The sequence below is a fragment of the Aspergillus fumigatus genome, chromosome 8, assembly GCF_000002655.1.
Source record: "Aspergillus fumigatus Af293 chromosome 8, whole genome shotgun sequence".
In the NCBI taxonomy this organism is placed as follows: domain Eukaryota; kingdom Fungi; phylum Ascomycota; class Eurotiomycetes; order Eurotiales; family Aspergillaceae; genus Aspergillus; species Aspergillus fumigatus.
In genome coordinates, this window is record NC_007201.1 from 1011845 (window position 1) to 1029343 (window position 17499).

General features: G+C 51.4%; 5 protein-coding genes and 2 non-coding genes across 7 annotated transcripts; 5 read left to right on the plus strand and 2 right to left on the minus strand.

Moving 5' to 3' along the window:
• The first annotated feature begins 37 nt into the window (after positions 1–37).
• Positions 38–4576, plus strand: AFUA_8G04480 (sugar porter family MFS transporter). Its single transcript, XM_077805306.1, has 6 exons — positions 38–2128; positions 2181–2386; positions 2437–2603; positions 2653–3441; positions 3490–3965; positions 4040–4576. The coding sequence occupies exons 1-5, from the start codon at positions 2012–2014 to the stop codon at positions 3735–3737; spliced, it is 1527 nt and encodes a 508-aa protein (XP_077661434.1). The 5' UTR covers positions 38–2011; the 3' UTR covers positions 3738–3965; positions 4040–4576.
• An 18-nt stretch (positions 4577–4594) lies between these two features.
• On the plus strand, positions 4595–4668 carry tV(AAC)6. Its single transcript has one exon. It is a non-coding gene (tRNA).
• A 201-nt stretch (positions 4669–4869) lies between these two features.
• Positions 4870–6826, plus strand: AFUA_8G04490 (uncharacterized protein). The gene is made up of 2 exons (XM_742163.2): positions 4870–5118; positions 5369–6826. Exons 1-2 carry the CDS (start codon positions 5098–5100, stop codon positions 6545–6547), a joined length of 1200 nt encoding a protein of 399 aa, XP_747256.2. The 5' UTR covers positions 4870–5097; the 3' UTR covers positions 6548–6826.
• A 94-nt stretch (positions 6827–6920) lies between these two features.
• pmt4 (dolichyl-phosphate-mannose-protein mannosyltransferase) lies at positions 6921–9698 on the plus strand (the record flags this gene model as incomplete). The annotated part of the gene is made up of 4 exons (XM_742164.2): positions 6921–7075; positions 7165–7477; positions 7543–9187; positions 9247–9698. The coding sequence occupies exons 2-4, from the start codon at positions 7232–7234 to the stop codon at positions 9696–9698; spliced, it is 2343 nt and encodes a 780-aa protein (XP_747257.1). The 5' UTR covers positions 6921–7075; positions 7165–7231.
• Positions 9699–10177: 479 nt separating this feature from the next.
• Positions 10178–11086, minus strand: AFUA_8G04510 (pirin family protein; the record flags this gene model as incomplete). The annotated part of the gene is made up of 1 exon (XM_742165.1): positions 10178–11086. One exon carries the CDS (start codon positions 11084–11086, stop codon positions 10178–10180), a length of 909 nt encoding a protein of 302 aa, XP_747258.1.
• A 727-nt stretch (positions 11087–11813) lies between these two features.
• On the plus strand, positions 11814–11902 carry tD(GUC)8. Its single transcript is given in 2 exon segments — positions 11814–11850; positions 11868–11902. It is a non-coding gene (tRNA).
• On the minus strand, positions 11816–17144 carry AFUA_8G04520 (cytoskeletal protein-binding protein SLA1). Its single transcript, XM_077805307.1, has 5 exons — positions 16258–17144; positions 14761–16080; positions 14649–14685; positions 12754–14580; positions 11816–12678 (listed from the first exon to the last, which is right to left on the minus strand). Exons 1-5 carry the CDS (start codon positions 16453–16455, stop codon positions 12653–12655), a joined length of 3408 nt encoding a protein of 1135 aa, XP_077661435.1. The 5' UTR covers positions 16456–17144; the 3' UTR covers positions 11816–12652.
• Positions 17145–17499: the final 355 nt, after the last annotated feature.

The window sequence follows — 17499 nt, forward strand, 5'->3', positions numbered from 1 at the left end:
AATGGCTTTGCTTAAGAATTGATTATATGATATGCCCATTGCACTCTCCTTATAATGTACCTCGCAGTGACATAATTACTAAGCGAAGGGAAGCATTTCATACACAGAAAAAGAGAAACATGCATTTTGAAATCGATAGAAGCTCATCTTTAGTAAAAATCTGGAATATCTCGCCTATGGTAACTGTCTGTATTGGAAAAGCGGTGACCGGGTACGAACACAAGCAAGATATCAGAGAGGCAGCTTACCCCGTATTCGAAAAGGGTTGTAATCAAACCAGGATTGATATCCTGATTTTGGAGATCAAATGAATGCAACTCCATACTGCAGAACGCCATTTACATGATCGAATCTCGCATTGATGCTTTCAGGGGACTGTCTCGTGACGGTTCGAACTCACCATGTCCCACGGCACATCTCTCTCATTGAGGCAGAATATTTTTAATTAGGTCCCCAAACAACGAGGCGAAGGACCAGCTCCTAGTCGATGATACATCTCTCCGAAGACAGAAATGACAGGCGAATGTTAAAGATCCGTGTGTTCTCCCGCACCGAACTGAGGTGGGTGAAGTTCTGGAATCTTATTGTCGGCGTCGTATGCTTCCAAATACCGAGATATGGAGTCTTTGAACCTTGTTCCTGCATGTCCAGAAGAAGTCATTTCCGCGATGACAGAACGCTCCAATTCGCTACGAAAAAACGACTTTTTTACTTCGCCTATAAGGTTCTTACATCCGACCATTCTCTCCCTAGCTTCGATATTATGGAAGCAATCCACGCCTACTCGACAGGTTCCTACGATAATGCGACGTGGGACCGGGGTTAGGATGGCTATTAGAGCATGGATGAGGCGGCCTCGATCGTCATAGGGATCCTGCTGGAGGAGATGGCAGAGCGGAATAGCATCCTTGCCAGCTCCGGGGATGACTGAGACAGCATGATCAACAAGAAAAAGAAGCGATCGAAGAAGCCTCATTTAGCAGCCAAGGCGATACCCACGGATATGGATACAGCAGTAGACATGAACGCTTTCGCAAGATTAAGGCGTGCAGCCACCGAAGCCTCTTTCTTAACCCGGTGAAGGCTGCTGCTTATCTCCCATCAAGCAACTTTCTTAAACTGCATCCAATCCCCTTGTATGGCAGTGGCGCGATAACCGTCCAATAGTGATCCCACAATCTGACGAAGAAATTTACCCCCCGGGACCTACAGGATGCCTGAACACTGTTATGGTCGAATGATCCCAATCTAAGCCGAACATTTGCTTTCGACGTCCCTTGGCAAGGTTGGCCTAGTGGTGCTAGAAGTCCAGAGCACAGGTGGCGGTTTTAGGGTCTTGGCCTCCTCCGCATGGGGACTAGACGGGTACTGGCTTGCGGTTCTGGCACCCCGGACTATCCTCCCTGCCGTCGTCATATTGGTTGATTCCCCCGGCACTGATCCTGCGACTTGGCCACCCACCTTTCTCTTATATTACCCCTTCATTCAATTAGCCTGAAGTCACCATCTTCTTCCCTGGTTAATGAAGTGTCCCCTGGCATCCGTTTGGGTAAATCCATCGTATTGTGGAGTCAACTGCGGAATTGGCGGTTGAATGTATGGCCCGGTGGTTCGCCTTTGGCGTCTTGGGCATGGATTTATCCTGATATCATCTGGGAACTAAAACGGTATGAGTCGGCCGCAGCTTCATAGTCACTTCTCCACAGCGATATTTCCCATGTCGGCGTTGGTTTATCCACAACAGACAGCGATGCCTGGAGCATTTGGACCGAACAGGGGTGTTTTGGTTGAACAGGCTTAATCGATGGGAAAATTACCGGTAGAAAGCCCTCATAGACGGTTGCTATCATAGAAGATTCCCTTCGTAGACGGCTGCTCTTAAGATCGCCCGTCCCACCGACGATGATCGTTCGATTTCGTGAGAGCTCAGAGTTGATACGAAGTGGGAGATTGCCTACAAACAGAGGGGATATCACTGACAGAGGGAAGATCACAGAAATCTTCATTCACCATGCCTTCGTCCTCTACCTTTGAGCTTGCCGGACGGCAGTTCCCCAGAGTGACCTGGTACAAGGATCCTGGGATGAGAAAAACCTATATCTGTCTGATGTTTGTTGTCCTGACTGCCGTATGTTTTCCTTGCAATTCATTTCATGGACAGCACTGATATCCTCCGGTAGGCAACCAATGGCTACGACGGGTCGATGATGAATGGATTGCAGACTCTTCCTCACTGGCAAGAGTATTTCAAACATCCCGAAGGCTCAATGTTGGGCATTCTCAATGCAATCATGTCTCTTGGTTCGCTTGCGGCGTTGCCCGCTGTGCCCTATACAGCTGATATCCTAGGGCGGAGAATGGGAATCTTGATCGGTTGCCTCATCATGTACGCGATCGAAGTAGTTGTCTTGGGGTACATCGTCCTGACCGTATTAGGATCCTGGGTGTCGTTCTCCAGAGTATTAGTGCCAACTATGGCATGTTCCTGGCTGCGCGGTTTTTGATCGGATTCGGAGTAGCCATCGCTCATGGAGCTTCTCCTTTGCTGATTACGGAACTGGTGCACACCCAGCATCGCGCCATCTTTACTACCATCTACAACAGTAAGGACAGGTTGCCGTGATTTGCCAGCTGACCGCTAACCTGCGATAGCTACATGGTACCTTGGCGCGATCGTCGCCGCCTGGCTGACTTTCGGCACCAACAACATCGATAGTAACTGGTCCTGGAGAGCACCGACTGTTGTCCAGGCTGCCCCGTCGATCCTCCAGATCGTCTTCGTCTGGTTCGTGCCCGAGTCACCCCGCTTCCTGATCTACAAGGGTAAGGATGAGCAGGCACTGAAGGTGCTGGCCGACTGTCACGCAAATGGAAATCAACAGGACGAGGTTGTTCAACTGGAAATGCAAGAGATCAAGGAGACTATTCGCCTTGAGAAGGAATTTGAGAGCAGCAGCTGGATGGAGCTGGTCCGCACCAAGGGCAACCGGCACCGTCTTATCATCTGCATTACTGCAGGATTCTTCTCGCAGTGGTCTGGCAACGGTCTGGTGTCTTATTATATTGCCAAAATCTTGACCTCGATCGGATATACCAGCTCCGTGCAGCAGAACCTGATCAATGGCTGTCTCCAGATCTTGAATATGATTGTGGCGCTGACGATGTGTTTCTTTGTGGACAAGATCGGACGGCGCAAGCTTTTCCTGGTCTCGACGGCGGGCATGTTGGTGGCGTTCGTAGTCTGGACGATCTGCTCGGCGCGGTATGCCATCGCAGGGAATCACAATGCGGCCAATGCCGTGATTGCGATGATTTACCTGTACTATGTGTTCTATAATATCGCATGGTCGGGTCTTCTGGTAGGGTACACGGTGGAGATTCTTCCTTACAGTATCCGGGCTAAGGGAATGACGGTGATGTGGCTCTGCATTGATCTTGCTTGTAAGTGGTTCCGACGTCGTGTATGAGTTCTGTACTGACGGTCTGCAGTGTTCTTCAACCAATACATTAACCCCATTGCGCTGGAGAACCTCGGGTGGAAGTACTATATCTTCTACTGCGTGTGGCTGGGCGTGGAGTTGACGGTAGTTTGGTTTTTCTACATCGAGACGCGCAACACGCCGTTGGAGGAGATTGCGAAGTACTTTGACGGGGAGAATGCGATCGTGGGTGGCGTTGCAGGCACAGAGAAGGCGCGGGAGTTGAAGAATACGCTACATATCGAGGAGGTCTCCTGATCTGACGGAGTAGGATCTTGGGTATACATATTGTTGTATTGTCAGTTTGGGTAGATGGCGTTGTGCCTGAGTATGCACCAGGTGGCCTATTTTTAACTCACTACATCACTTCGGATTTCCACACCCCTTTCCTGGTATACTCATATTGATACGGGACAAGGTGAGTTATCTTATGGATCGAATGGAACAGGGTTGTTCGTTCGTGGAGAACTAAATACAACCACCATGGTATCTTTCCTTCCGGCCTAGTCCAACCAGACAACAACAACAAGCGAGATTCGAACACTAACCGAATTGCACAGCTGGAGTGCCAAACAAGCCCTGATCGTGCCCCACCCCCGGTCAACAGGCACCTGTCACACAAGGAGCTGGAGAAGATGTCAGACGCTTCACTGACCAAGAAATGTATCTCAAGCAAGCTGGTATCGGCCCAATCGATCGTCCTCGCAGGCAAGAGATGATATGGTCACATAATTCGCACCTTACAAAGCGCATGGAGTTGCAAAAGAGAGAGAGAGGCGCTTTTGGGTAATGTGGAAGCATGAGCTACTGAGAGAAGGCTGAAGTCTTAGGCACCTTTCGACATAGGAAGGTTGTGCAGACTACTTCCGTCCCCTTGGGCCTGTATGCGGTAAAAATCATGCTGAAGTGAAATCGGAGAGATTCATCAGGTCCGTGATGAAAGAAACGATACACCCAAGTTAGTTTTTAGGCAGACTAACAGACAAAGTTTTGAGCATGCGGGTAACTCTAGTCGGTGGTAATAATAAGGCAAGTTTCGTAGTAGTTTTTGTCCAGTTGGACCTCAACTTGTTTCTTGCTCTTAGAACCAAAGAGACTCACTTAATTTATCAATTGGCCGGTTGGTGTAGTTGGTTATCACGTATCGTTAACACCGATAAGGTCGCCGGATCGAGCCCGGCACTGGTCATTGTCTTTTTTTTTTGTATATTTCTGATATTCGAATATCCTGTCAATGCCCGTCCTAATCATTATTTTTCCCCCTTCTCTCTGAAAGCTCAATCATTTACTACTGACTTTTATTAAATTACGCTTAGATTAACACTTCTTTCGTTCATATCTACCATTTCAATCAATCTGAACCCCACTGTCCCCTCTATTCGGTCAAACTGTATGAAGAATCCTCCGGTCCTCCGCTAGGGATGCCGAGTGTCTCGGTGGCCAATTCCTCTTTTCTTAACATTCCAACAAAGAGGAATTGTAATGACAAATTGAGTTCCTCCGTCACTCGGCTATCTGATATGCCATTATCATTTCTCCGACCTTGGCCCCGCAGCTTCCCCGTAGAAAGGACCCACGTTTGCTGCAGCTCGGGCGAAGGGAGCTGCGGAGCTGTCTCATGATATGGAGCTTAATCTTAGTAAGTATTCATCTATGGCTTATGAGGAATGGCTCTACTCCCCAGATTCTGGCTGTCCAGCTTTCTCCGAAAGATTGTACATATATGTAGCTTCTCTCCGCTTCGAATGCCTCTCCGCAGCTTCGTTTGTTTGATGCCCCCCCCCCCCCCCCCCGCTATTGTAGTCTTCACCGCCAACCAAGAGTCTGCTATTACTATTGAAAATTTGTTGCCCTATACCATAACAAGAATAACCATCCTGAATCTCTAGTTGGATAACGTTGGTATTCCTACAAAGGGCACCATGGTTGAGCTTATCTCTCCCCCCGATCCTCATACTTTGCTCCCTCCTCTCCTAGCTTGCCTTCCCACAGCGTTTGTCTCGACCCGCCCTCCGCCAGTGCTTCTACCCCTCTTATCACCTATTCTCCGACAGCGTGTTCAGATCCTCAGTTCAGTCTCTACATCTCCGACCGAGTCATGGTTGCGGTTACTATGTTGGGATTCCGAAAAGGCAGAGCGTCTTCAAGCGCTGGTGGATGGCGCGGATTTCGAGTCTCACCCAGTGTCGGGGGAGATAGAACTCCCAGAAGAAGTTCATGTTGCATACAAACGGGTGGATGAGGAGACATTGCACTCGCGAATTCTGTTACCGGAATACGGCTTGAAGGCTATATATCTCTGGTGTCGCAGTGATCAGGACGGAGGTGGACCCGGATGGCGTGTGGCTGAATTGATGCCCCATGAAGGCGGCGCCGAAAACGACGGGGTCTGGTCATTCTCAATCGGGGAGGCGAACGCTCAGGCAAAGGAACAAATGTTGGAGGATGCTCTTAGAGAGGCAGAGCGGGATCAAAAGGTCGCCCCACACACCCAGGAGAAGAACGATGAGGAGGACGATGACGATGGTTATTGGGCTCGGTACGATGCTACACCTGGCCGAACGCCTTCCGTCAAGACCCCTGCCCCTAACCAACTGTCGTCTCTCCACCGCCAGGATACGTCCGAAGCGTCGTATTTTTCACGCTACGCTGATGTGCAACCGGCAATGGATAACCACGACCCATCAGAGGAGCAATCGGAGGTTGGTCCAACTTCGTTGAACGGAGACATGCTGGCGAGTTTGCTGCGGCAGCAGTTGAATAACTCAAGCTTGGAAGAATCGGTGAACGGCTACGCCAATGGAACAATTGCCGACGAGACCGCCGCAATGTCGCTAGATCATCCTCGGCCGTCTTCCACGTCGTCGACTGCGTCCGAAGCGGCAGTCGCAAAGTTGGAACAAGAAGCAGAGCATCAGTCCGCATGTGAAGTCGGCGTGAAACAACATATCAGCTCTAATATCAAAAGCCTATTTCGGCTTGCGAAAATCACGGGCATCTCGCGTGCAGAATTCCAATCTCTAGTCAAGACGGAGTTGGAGTTGCTGAATTTGTCTGATGAGGAATAAATTTGGTGAAACCGCTGACTGGCAACTGTTTACGACAAGTGATTCTCTTCTTATTGATATTTCTGGTTTTGTACATTATACCATCCAATTTGCTGGCCTTTTTTGAGCGTTGGGACTTGCATCACTGTCTCGCAGGATATCCATTTGTTTAGGACAACAGATTGCGTGCGATCGAGCACAACAATGGGATCAATAGCTAATCGGAATTAGCACAAACCCCATCAATGATAAAGATAAATCATCCATCATGTTTGCTAGGGTAGCAATGTTGTCGGCCTCATAATACCTCTAAGGTACTCTGTAAATAATCCAACCCATACATAGATTTGACGCTCGGACCAACGTCTTGTCCCGTTCCGCGCGTCCTCCGAATAATGACACGCAATCCGCTTACGGACAACCGACCCCCGTTAATATAGGTAGCCGACAGCATATTTTCAACCCCCCCCACTCTTCTTCCAAGCCTCGCTACCATCTGTTCTACTGTCTTGTACTCCGTACTACCATGTGCTTTCCGTGATCATCGTTGTAAGTTATTGCTCAATGGCGATCCTCTGATCCTGGAGCTTATCTTCACTGTCCTAGTTTGGTTCGCTGATCTTATCTGTCAATTCCAGCTTTATCTAGGTGATTGACTGTCGTTCTCTTAGCTCCTTTTTTTTGTTGTATACTTTCCCTCTGGTCATGTCTTCATCTCCTTCGTCCTCTCTTCGCAAGAGAGGCGGGAGAAAGGAGGCCTACTCTCCATTGCCTTCGGACGATGCCTCCTCTCCTTTGTCTTCATCCAAGCCGAGCGTGGCTTCCACGAACCAGTCGGGATGGGACTATAGGCTGGCCTTAGTCGTTCTCACCATCCTGGCTTTCATCACCCGGTTCTATAAGATATCCTACCCTAATGAAGTGGTATTTGACGAGGTGCATTTTGGCAAGGTAAGTGAAGCTGTCCCTCCATATTCAGCAATTGTACAATCTGACATGGGCCTTCATTCTCTCAGTTCGCTTCGTACTACTTACAAAGAACTTATTTCTTCGATGTGCACCCTCCATTTGGCAAATTGCTCTTCGCTTTCATGGGGTGGCTGATTGGCTACGATGGCCACTTTTTGTTCGACAACATCGGCGACTCCTATATCGATAACAAAGTTCCTTATGTCGCTCTCCGCGCAATGCCGGCCACTCTGGGGGCTCTGACCATCCCTGTGGTCTTCCTCATCATGTGGGAATCCGGATATTCGTTGCCGGCCTGCGTGTTGGCTGCCGGTCTCGTACTGTTTGACAATGCCCACGTCGGAGAGGACAGACTGATTCTGCTGGATGCCTCCTTGGTACTATCCATGGCACTAAGCATCCTGTGCTACGTTCGCTTCTACAAGCTGCGTCATGAACCCTTTGGCCGTAAATGGTGGAAGTGGCTGCTCTTGACGGGCGTTAGTCTCAGCTGCGTTATCTCTACGAAGTATGTCGGTGTTTTCACATTTGTCACCATTGGTGCTGCGGTTTTGGTTGACCTGTGGAACTTGTTGGATATCAACCGCCCATCGGGAGCTCTCAGCATGGCCCATTGGACTAAGCACTTTGCTGCCCGCGCATTTGCCCTCATCATTGTGCCTTTCTTCTTTTACCTGTTCTGGTTCCAGGTCCATTTCGCCATTCTCACCCGCTCCGGGCCAGGCGATGATTTCATGACCCCGGAGTTCCAGGAAACCCTCAGTGACAACCTCATGTCGGCGCAGTCGATCGGCATTCAGTACTATGACACAATCACTATCAGGCACAAGGACACCAAGGTGTTTCTTCACAGCCACTGGGAGAAGTATCCCCTCCGCTATGATGACGGCCGTATTTCCAGCCAGGGCCAGCAGGTCACAGGATACCCATTCAACGACACGAACAATCACTGGCAGATTCTGCCTTCTGTTCCCTATCCTGAAACCGACAGGCAAGGCCACAGTGTCAAGAACGGCGACATCGTCCAGCTCCGTCACGTCGGTACTGACACCATCCTGCTGACGCACGATGTTGCGTCGCCTTATTATCCTACCAACCAGGAGTTCACCACCGTTTCTCATGAATTGGCCAATGGTGAGCGACACAACGATACGCTGTTCGAGATCAAGATCGAGAACGGCAAGCCTCAACAGGAATTCCGCTCTCTCTCAAGCCATTTCAAGCTGATCCATGTGCCCACTCGCGTCGCGATGTGGACCCATACAACCCCCCTTCCTGAGTGGGCCTTTAAGCAAGCCGAGATCAACGGCAACAAAAATATCCTTCAGACGAGCAATCTTTGGTTCGTGGACACAATCGAGTCGTTGGAAGAAAACAGCCCCCGTGCTATAAAGAAAGAGCGCCAGGTCAAACATCTCCCCTTCTGGCGCAAGTACCTTGAGCTGCAACGGGCTATGTTCTTCCATAACAATGCTCTGACCAGCAGCCATCCGTACGCCAGCGAGCCCTTCCAGTGGCCCTTCCTACTCCGAGGTGTCAGCTTCTGGACCAAAAATGACACCAGAGAGCAGATTTATTTCCTGGGTAATCCTATCGGGTGGTGGATTGCCAGCAGTCTGTTGGCTGTCTTTGTCGGGGTCATCGGCGCTGATCAGCTGTCCCTTCGCCGCGGAGTCGACGCTCTTGAAGAAAGTAAGCATTAAGAAAGCTCCAGTCCATACAATGACTTGCGATCTAACCTTGCCTTCTAGTTTGGGGCCGTGGCGCTCGTTCTCGTCTGTACAACAGCACTGCCTTCTTGTTCCTTTGCTGGGCTGCCCACTACTTCCCCTTCTGGCTGATGGGTCGCCAGCGTTTCCTCCACCATTACCTTCCGGCTCACGTCGCGTCTTGTATGGTCGCAGGAGCCCTGATCGAATTCATTTTCAATTTGCAGCCGATCTCCGTGGCTAGAGCTGTAAAGGAAGATGATCCGACTGGCAAGTCCAAGGCCCATGGTAGCGCCGGTCATTTTGTCACGGCGAAGGAACGAATGGGTCGCCAGTCGCTCATTGCTGGATGGGTTGCGACCCTGGTCATTCTGAGTTTGACGATCTGGGGATTCTGCTTCTTTGCGCCCCTGACATACGGTACCCCTGGTTTGGATGTTGCAGGCGTCAATGCACGGAAATGGCTGGGCTATGACCTGCATTTCGCCAAATAATTAGCTCTCCTGAAGACGGCGTATTGCCTGGCAGTTGGTCAGAATGTCCAGTTGGGTATGATGGGATTTTGTGCATCCTGAGGTGCCTCTTCTCCAACGCTGATTGATACTCTTTAAAGCAATTTCCTGGAGCTTCTGTCACAAGTGAATGGTGGATGATGATGCTAGTGATGCTCTTTCCTCGTTCGTCACAAAAACCTTGGCGGTCGAGCCATGTGCAAGCGTGGAATTTTTTCTCTTTTCTGTCAGTCCAGTCTACACTGTCTACATCTTTCTATATATGTATTTTGTTATCTGTTAGCAGTAAGCTTCATTTTTCTGTCTACCATTACTGTAGCATGCGGCTAGCAACCAAAACCAGGAGCCAGAATTCATATTTCAGAACATACAAAACTTCAACGCCATCCGTGGAGTATCATATATACAAACTATAAAACACCAAAATACATCACAAGTCTATAGGTAGGCTGTATTTCACCTTAGTAGGTCATTCTTTTGCCGATCTCGCTCTCCCACCCACGGACTCGTTCGAATCCATTCGATGCGGTCTGGTAGTCGAGCATGGCCTGGTAGACCTCCTCCTGGCTGGTGAGAACAAAAGGCCCGTACTGCACGACTTTCTGATCCAGAGGCTGGCCGGCCACGAGGATGAAGCGGGACTCTGACTCGGCGTTATCCGGGACCGACGCCTCGACATAACCACCCGCCTGGTCAAAGACGACATTATGGAATTCCTTGACGACCCGCGTGGCGTCATTCGAGCCGAAGATGGTCGTCCCGGCGAGCGTATACGCAAAGGCATTCCAGCCCTCCGGCAGCGGCTGGGAGATGCGACCGCCCGGCCGGATTGTCATGTCCAACAACCAGACAGGAGTGTACGCCAGGTCGCGCACAGAGTCGACTCCATGCGACTGGCCCGAGATGACCTTGACCGTGACGCGGCCGTCGTCGACCTCCACGACAGGGATCTCGCTCGCGCGGAGGTCGCGGTACCGCGGCTCGCACATCTTCAGCTCCTTGGGCAGGTCAACCCACAGCTGCAAGCCGACGTTGGGGCTGCCGTCGGGGTTCTCGCGGGGCATCTCGGCGTGCATGATGCCGCGGCCGGCGGTCATGAATTGCAGGTCGCCTGGGCCAATGGTGCCTTTGTTCCCGGCAAAATCTTCGTGGTCGACGCCACCTGAGAGCAGGTAGGTGATTGTTTCCTGGCCGCGGTGGGGGTGGTCAGGGAAACCTGCGCCGCGGCCGATGGTGAAGTGATCCAGCATGAGGAAGGGGCTGAAGTTGCGCAGTTTGGGGGTGCCGATGGACCGGCGGACGCGCGCGCCGGCGCCTTCGGCTTTTTCGATGGCCAGGAAGACCTGACGGATTGCGCGGGGGACGGCCATATCGGTGAGGGGGAGGATGATCGGCTCGGTATGTGTGAGGGGAGGGACGGAGGAGGTGGCGATGATGTTGTTCCTTCGCAGGTACTGCGATAAGGCGATTGGGAGTTGTTCTCTGAGCGAAGCGCTTAGACTTTCGAGGTGAGCTGAATTAGAGGCGAACTGGTATGAGAGGAAGACTGCTGCGATGCAAATCAAAAGTGATAAAAGAAGTTTCATCGATCACAGCCCCAGCTACTTATACTTGACGGGCACAATGTTAGGAAAGCTGTAGAACACCCTGGAGCGAGGATGGAAGCTTTTTAACTGAGAAATACTACAGTGCTGTCAGCGTTAGTCAGTCATTAGTTCATTACCCCTGTAGCTTGGATAACGTATAGGCGAAAAAGTCAATCCGCTCGATCAGAGCAATTCCATATGGGTCTGTGGGGTTTCATTCTGGTTGACTTGCCAAGAGGTGATGGATAATCAACCAATTCAAATGGGACGTGCATTTGATGTTTAATTATTAGATGATGACCAAGATTCCTGTCAGCACGCGCTAAGCTATTCTGGGCGGCTGACCCCCACTATCGGCCGCAGAGCCTGAGTTGTCAGGCACCGCGCCTCTACCAGCATTCTACCAACACTCTGTCAGCACTCTGTCAGCATTCTAGAAGTTTTGGGAATTCACTTATTCATGAACAGCTTCTTGTTATATAACCAAGAATCTGCCGGTTCTTCCAACAGATCCTCGATGGTCTAACGGTCATGATTTCCGCTTGTCACTCTCAATGAGAACGAGCGCGGGAGACCAGGGTTCGACTCCCTGTCGGGGAGGATTTCTTTTTTCTCGTCTCTCAGAGAAACCACCTTCTGACATGAACCTATAATTATTTTTGCTTTCTCTAGTTCACATTGTAGTGTACTATCAGAAAACCACCTATAAGGTACTGGTGCTGCATATACCCTGCTAGAGCTTACACTTGGGAACATCTCATTTCTCAGACCAAGGCTATGTACCGTACATATTAAATTGGCAAAACGACAAAGGAGATCACATGAGACCGTGGAAGGGTAAGTCACAAAAAGAGGATCAGCACAGATGGGATTAAGGTTCAAGACAACTCAAGAGGCACAATCCTAACCAAAGTATGTGTCAAGCAGTATCAAGATTGAACCCAACAGCCGCAACGACGAGCTGTGCAGGAGAAGAGCTGTGTCTGTGGATGGAAATGGTAACAAGAAGAAGACGGAAGGATATTACTCTTCCAAGATTACGCAGGGACCTAAGCGGCTTGGATGGTGGGTGAGACGAAAGGAAACGAGAAAATGAGAAAACGAAACAGTCTAGCTCGCTGAGGCTGTAATAGGTATACCGAAGCAGAGCTTCAGAGCTCGATGAGTCGAATCGAGTAACATGCCATGAACCAGTGGCCGTACGCGTCTCAGCATCACGCTCAGCAGAAACAAGAGACATCATCCGTAAGGTGCATTCAATCCCGCTGGCAAGAAATAGCAGGAAATAATGTATAGCAGAGCAATGGTCATGTGCCGCAGGACAAATCAGATTATATACACCGCGAGTTTTTAGAAGCCAAACGGATTTGTGGGAGCTAGAAGGAGAGACAGTCAGTGGCCTTGACCAAATGGTGGGAGAATGGCACGTCTTGGCAATGGAGAGAACTCACTAGCTTGTGCAAGGTTAGCCCGCAAACCGGTTGGCTGGGGAGTCAGCTTCTTGGGAGCATCATGCTTGACCCCAAATCGTACGGGAGGAGGTGGTCCAGTCTTCTGTGGCTGCAAAGGTGCGGCTGTGGGCTGTTGGGGAATAGGGGGGACCGGTGGTGGGGAGGTTACAGTATAAGGCATACTGCTCGCACCGTTCATGCCGGTAGGTTGGGGTTGAAGAGCCGGAGGAAGTATCGAGTTAATGCCTGTCGGCATTGGCTGCTGTGGCTGGAGTTGCGGTTGGTAGCCTCCAAAGCCTGTCGGTTGTGGTGCAAGGCCCTGGAAGCCAGTCTGCTGTTGCTGAAGTTGCTGAATGCCAAATTGTGACTGTGGCTGGAACCCAGTGGGCTGTGCCACCAAGCCACCTGCAAACTGACCTTGCGGCATGAAACCGGTTGGCTGCGGCTGGAGCGATGGATTGAAGCGTTGCTGGTTCAATTCCGCCAGACTCTGGCCAGGCGGGGCGATCTGTGGGCCAGGTTGAGGAAGACCGGTCAGTTGTGGTTGCAGTGGAGGTGGACCAAAAGTGCTTGGTTGCTGGGGGAAGTTCTGTGGCGCAGAAAGCGGCCTCTGTGGAGGCGGCGGGAGGAGCGAGCTCTGAGCCATATTCTGAGGGGGTTGTGGGCGCTGCCTCGATGCCTGCTGAAAGCCTGTCTGTTGGGGGCTGAATGTCTGGGGCCCCGTTTGCATGGGCTGCTGTGCTATTTGTGCCACTTGTGTGAAAAAGCCAGGAGTGGCACCTGTCTGTTGGGGCTGCATCTGGGGAGCAGGCACTGCAGTCGGCTGTGGCTGGATAGCAGCGGGGGATGACGCAGCTTGAGAGGCCTGAGATGTAGGTGCGGGCGCCGGTTGTGCGGGAGTTGGCTGCAGAGGTGCTTGCAGTAGGGATAGGTCAGCCATTGCCCCAGTAAGTTGTTTTTGCACTGGAGCTTGGGTTGTAGCAGGGGGTGCTGTGGCCGGTGGTGGCGATGAAGAGGGCGGCGCCGAAGACGCGGGCTGTTTAGGTTGCTTCACCTCCCAAGCATCGTCATCGAAGCCACGTTGTACCGGTTTCTCAACTGCAGCAGAAGCGGGTGGAGTTCCCGTGCGTTCCTGCGGGTTGGGTGCATCCTCCTTCTGTTCGAAGGCCTTCGGATCAACGACATCACCGGTCTGGACTGCGGGTGCCGGCCTGCCCTTGCGGGTGTTGTTGCGTAGAACCCCTCCAGGGCCGGAGAAAAGACCGCCAGGAGAGCCAGCTTCCCCATTGCTGATGACCTCTTCTCCACCGAAGCTGACATTGCGCAGCTTGGACTTGGACCCAGTTCTGCCGAACATATTGTCCAGATGCCGCATAACCCGTAGAATGTCACCCTCCTTCAATCCAAGGGTACGCAGGTTCTCAGAGGTAATGTCCGGTAGAATCGCTTCATCCATGGAGTCCTTGATAAAGTTCTGGGCATACCGCTCGCATTGATGTGGTCCAACTCCGGCTTTTAGGAAGAAATCAAACCAATCGTACTCGGGCCCAACTGATGCACCGGCGCGATTGGCCTCGGATTTCGGCTCCGATTTCTGGGCTCGGCGGCGAATATCAGACAGAGGCTTGTCTTCGTCCAAAGAAACGCCAGTAAGCTTTTCCACATATTCGAGGTCCTCAATAGACATCTTGGGAATGGGGACAGCAATCTTGACTCCGTTGGTCTTATGGAGGTGGATCTTCCCATCTTGCAAGCCGATAAATTGCGCTTCGACCGTGAAAGACTTGGTACGATCCGTCCACAGCCTTGTCTTGGTAGGATCCGGTTCTGTAATCTCGTTTAGATGCGGATTTCAAAGTATTATGGGGTTAGGCAAAGCGGGGGAAAGGACATACTCGGCCTACTGGCGCTCTTGCTGTCACGTTTTTTGTGCTGCTCGAGATTGTCAGTATTCTCTCTTACCAGGGTCACTGTCGTTTGATAGGGCAGCTTAACGGTACAGCTTACCTCAGAGGTCCGCGAATCTATCGAGTCAGTCCTCGATTTCCGCATCGCCTCCTTGGCCAGGCGTGTCTCTTCAAGTCGATTCCTTTCTACCGTGGATAGGCCCGACTCGACGCCAGTGGGTTGACTGGAAACAAAGCCCGTGATCTCGATGTAGCTGCTTGGTACCACACCCTCTCTGCCATTCTTCATGCGTCGCACCATCCACCATTCCTCGGATTTGGTGTCGTCCAGAATGACAACCTCATCGCCGGCAGCCACAGTAACCTCGTCATCTCCCTGCGCCATGAAATCATACAAAATTTGACCCTTCTTCTTGCCGCCGCCTCCTGCGCCGGCTGCAATGACTTCCTTCAGGCCCTCGGCACGGTAGGCCCCAGAAATTTCACCCAGCGCGGAAACAATCTCTCGAGCGGTGTCCTTGGCTCCAGCATGAAAATCAATGCTTTTGCTGGGCCGAACCAGATCGAGGAAGACATGCTTGCCTTCAATAGAGTAATGGGTGAGTCTATCTGCAGTCCATTCTTGCATGTCGCCGTCCCCTTCTGGTGAGATAAAGATCGTTCCAGTCGCGATGTTGATGCCCAATGTCGTTGGCATCTTCTTCCTCTTGCCCATAACTTCAACCATTTCATTGATATTGTACAGATGATAGCCGGAAGGGGAACGAGGTGTCGACTGTCCGATTCGATTATATGGCGGAGACTCCCGCACATGGCCCTGGCCATCCTGCTCCCTCACCGTGGCATGCTGAGGGCGTAGAGGAGGAGAGGGTTCTGGCGGAGAGTACCGGTCCACTGGAGGAGAGATCTGTTGCGACGGAGGTCGCTGCGGTAACGTTGGAGGCGGCGGCGAGGGCTCCCTCTGATAGCTGTCTTCTGGTCGCTGAGACGGTCGTTGGGTTTGTGGCGGCGGGATATCCCTGGAGGGTTCGGATTCTACGGGTGATGCGTGCTGTTTATGAATGATATCCGCTATTGCTGCTGCCGCTGGGTTCTGTATCGTGTCAATCGGAGAGCGAGTAGATGCGGGCGCGACCGGTTCCTGTGTCGGTACCTCGACCGGGCGTTGCGGAAGGGCCGGAGCGGACGGCTCGACAGCAGCAGGAGAAGGGAGAGAAGGCCGGGCGGTGGAAGTATCACCCTCCTGAACCTCGATGTAGTTTGCAGGGGCGAAACCAAAATCGCCATTGACACCAACTAATGTCCAATCTGGATCGGAAGTATCGTACACCACCAGTTCCGCGTCCTCGGAGAATGAGACTTCTTCGTCGGTCTGGCGTGTATAGTCGTACAGTGCCTTTGCATGGCTGATCGCAGGAGCCTATACAATTTGAATGAGTGTCCATTAGCACATCCATCATCTCATTGTGAAGAAAGAAGTGTCCGCGGTAGCCACGATCGGCATGACGAAACACCCCAAGCACGCCCCGAGAGTCTCAGACAGACGCTATGCCCCAGATCCTTAGGCTATGAAGCGTCCTATGACAGTATAGCTTACCTCCTCGACATAGTTATTCGGTACAAGACCCTCCGGTTCATCCTCGTCATCTCGTTCGGCCTTCTTCTTCGCTTTCCACCAATCGTCTTCGACGCTTTTCTCAAGAATGTAGAGCAAATCACCCTCGCGAAGCTCCAGTTCACCTTCGCCTTGAGGCTGGTAGTCGTAGACCGCTTTGTACACCCCGAGGAACCCCATTTTAGATTCAAGCCCCCGGGCGAGCGCCGTCTAACTCGAGGACGACAGAATGGCTATGTTCAAGCGGTTCCGACGGTTTGGCGCGGGCTGGAAGTGACGCCGAGTTTGTATATCAACAGTCAGGGCGAGCCAGCCGTCCGTAGGGGGTTGTCAAGTCCGAAAGAGTAATCTAGATAGTCTAAGGCCGGCTGATGGTTGGTTGATTGGGGGGGGGGGGGAACCGGCAGCCTTGGCAATTGGGTATCCCCTCTCCCGAGTTCTGGCCAGATCAGGGTTAAAAGGGGCTATTTATGCGATGAAGACGATTCCGAGGGAAGGAAACCGTCGCAATTAGGCAATTAATGAAAGTTATCGAGGAGAAGAGTAAGGAAAATAGAGATGACAGGGGTAGAGACGGAGAAGGGTGAGGCTCAGGAAGAGAGAGGATGAGGTTGTCAGCCAGAAGCTAGTAGGAGTGAGTAGAGTGGGTGAGGGTACGTAGTTAGCAGTTCTCCGGACGGAGTACGGATACTTAGTTAGTGCCTGGCTTGTGGCCCCAAGTGCTTGGAACTGCGCATCTCTACCGTCACAGTCGACTCTGCGATTTGATGCTAAGTTCAAGTCCCTGAATTATTGCAACAGCCAGAAAGAATCCAGGTACCTAAAATATACCTGTATTATGACCTGTCACCTCACCTCAGCTCATCTCCATCTGGAGGAAATGGTACCATATCTCGAGTGTACTAGTCTACTGTGCTAGACGCTTTCCCGCTGGGGCTTTGGGCAGCCGTTCCTGGCGTCAACCACAAGCGATCACTAGGTCAAAACGCATGAATCTTCTCGTACTTACTCCATATTTCTTTGGGGATAGGGAGGACCCTACGTCGTCTCTTAACTTTCTCTACAACTATCGGAGTGTCTCTAGCTAGTTGCCGCTCCAATTTTACGCAGACCCCTAATCCTCAACTGAATCTAGCAAAATATTTCGGAACGTGATGGGAAACGGTATCTCAAATTGTAGCTGAGGTTTGATAATACTAATGGAATGTACAAGTTCAAGACAGA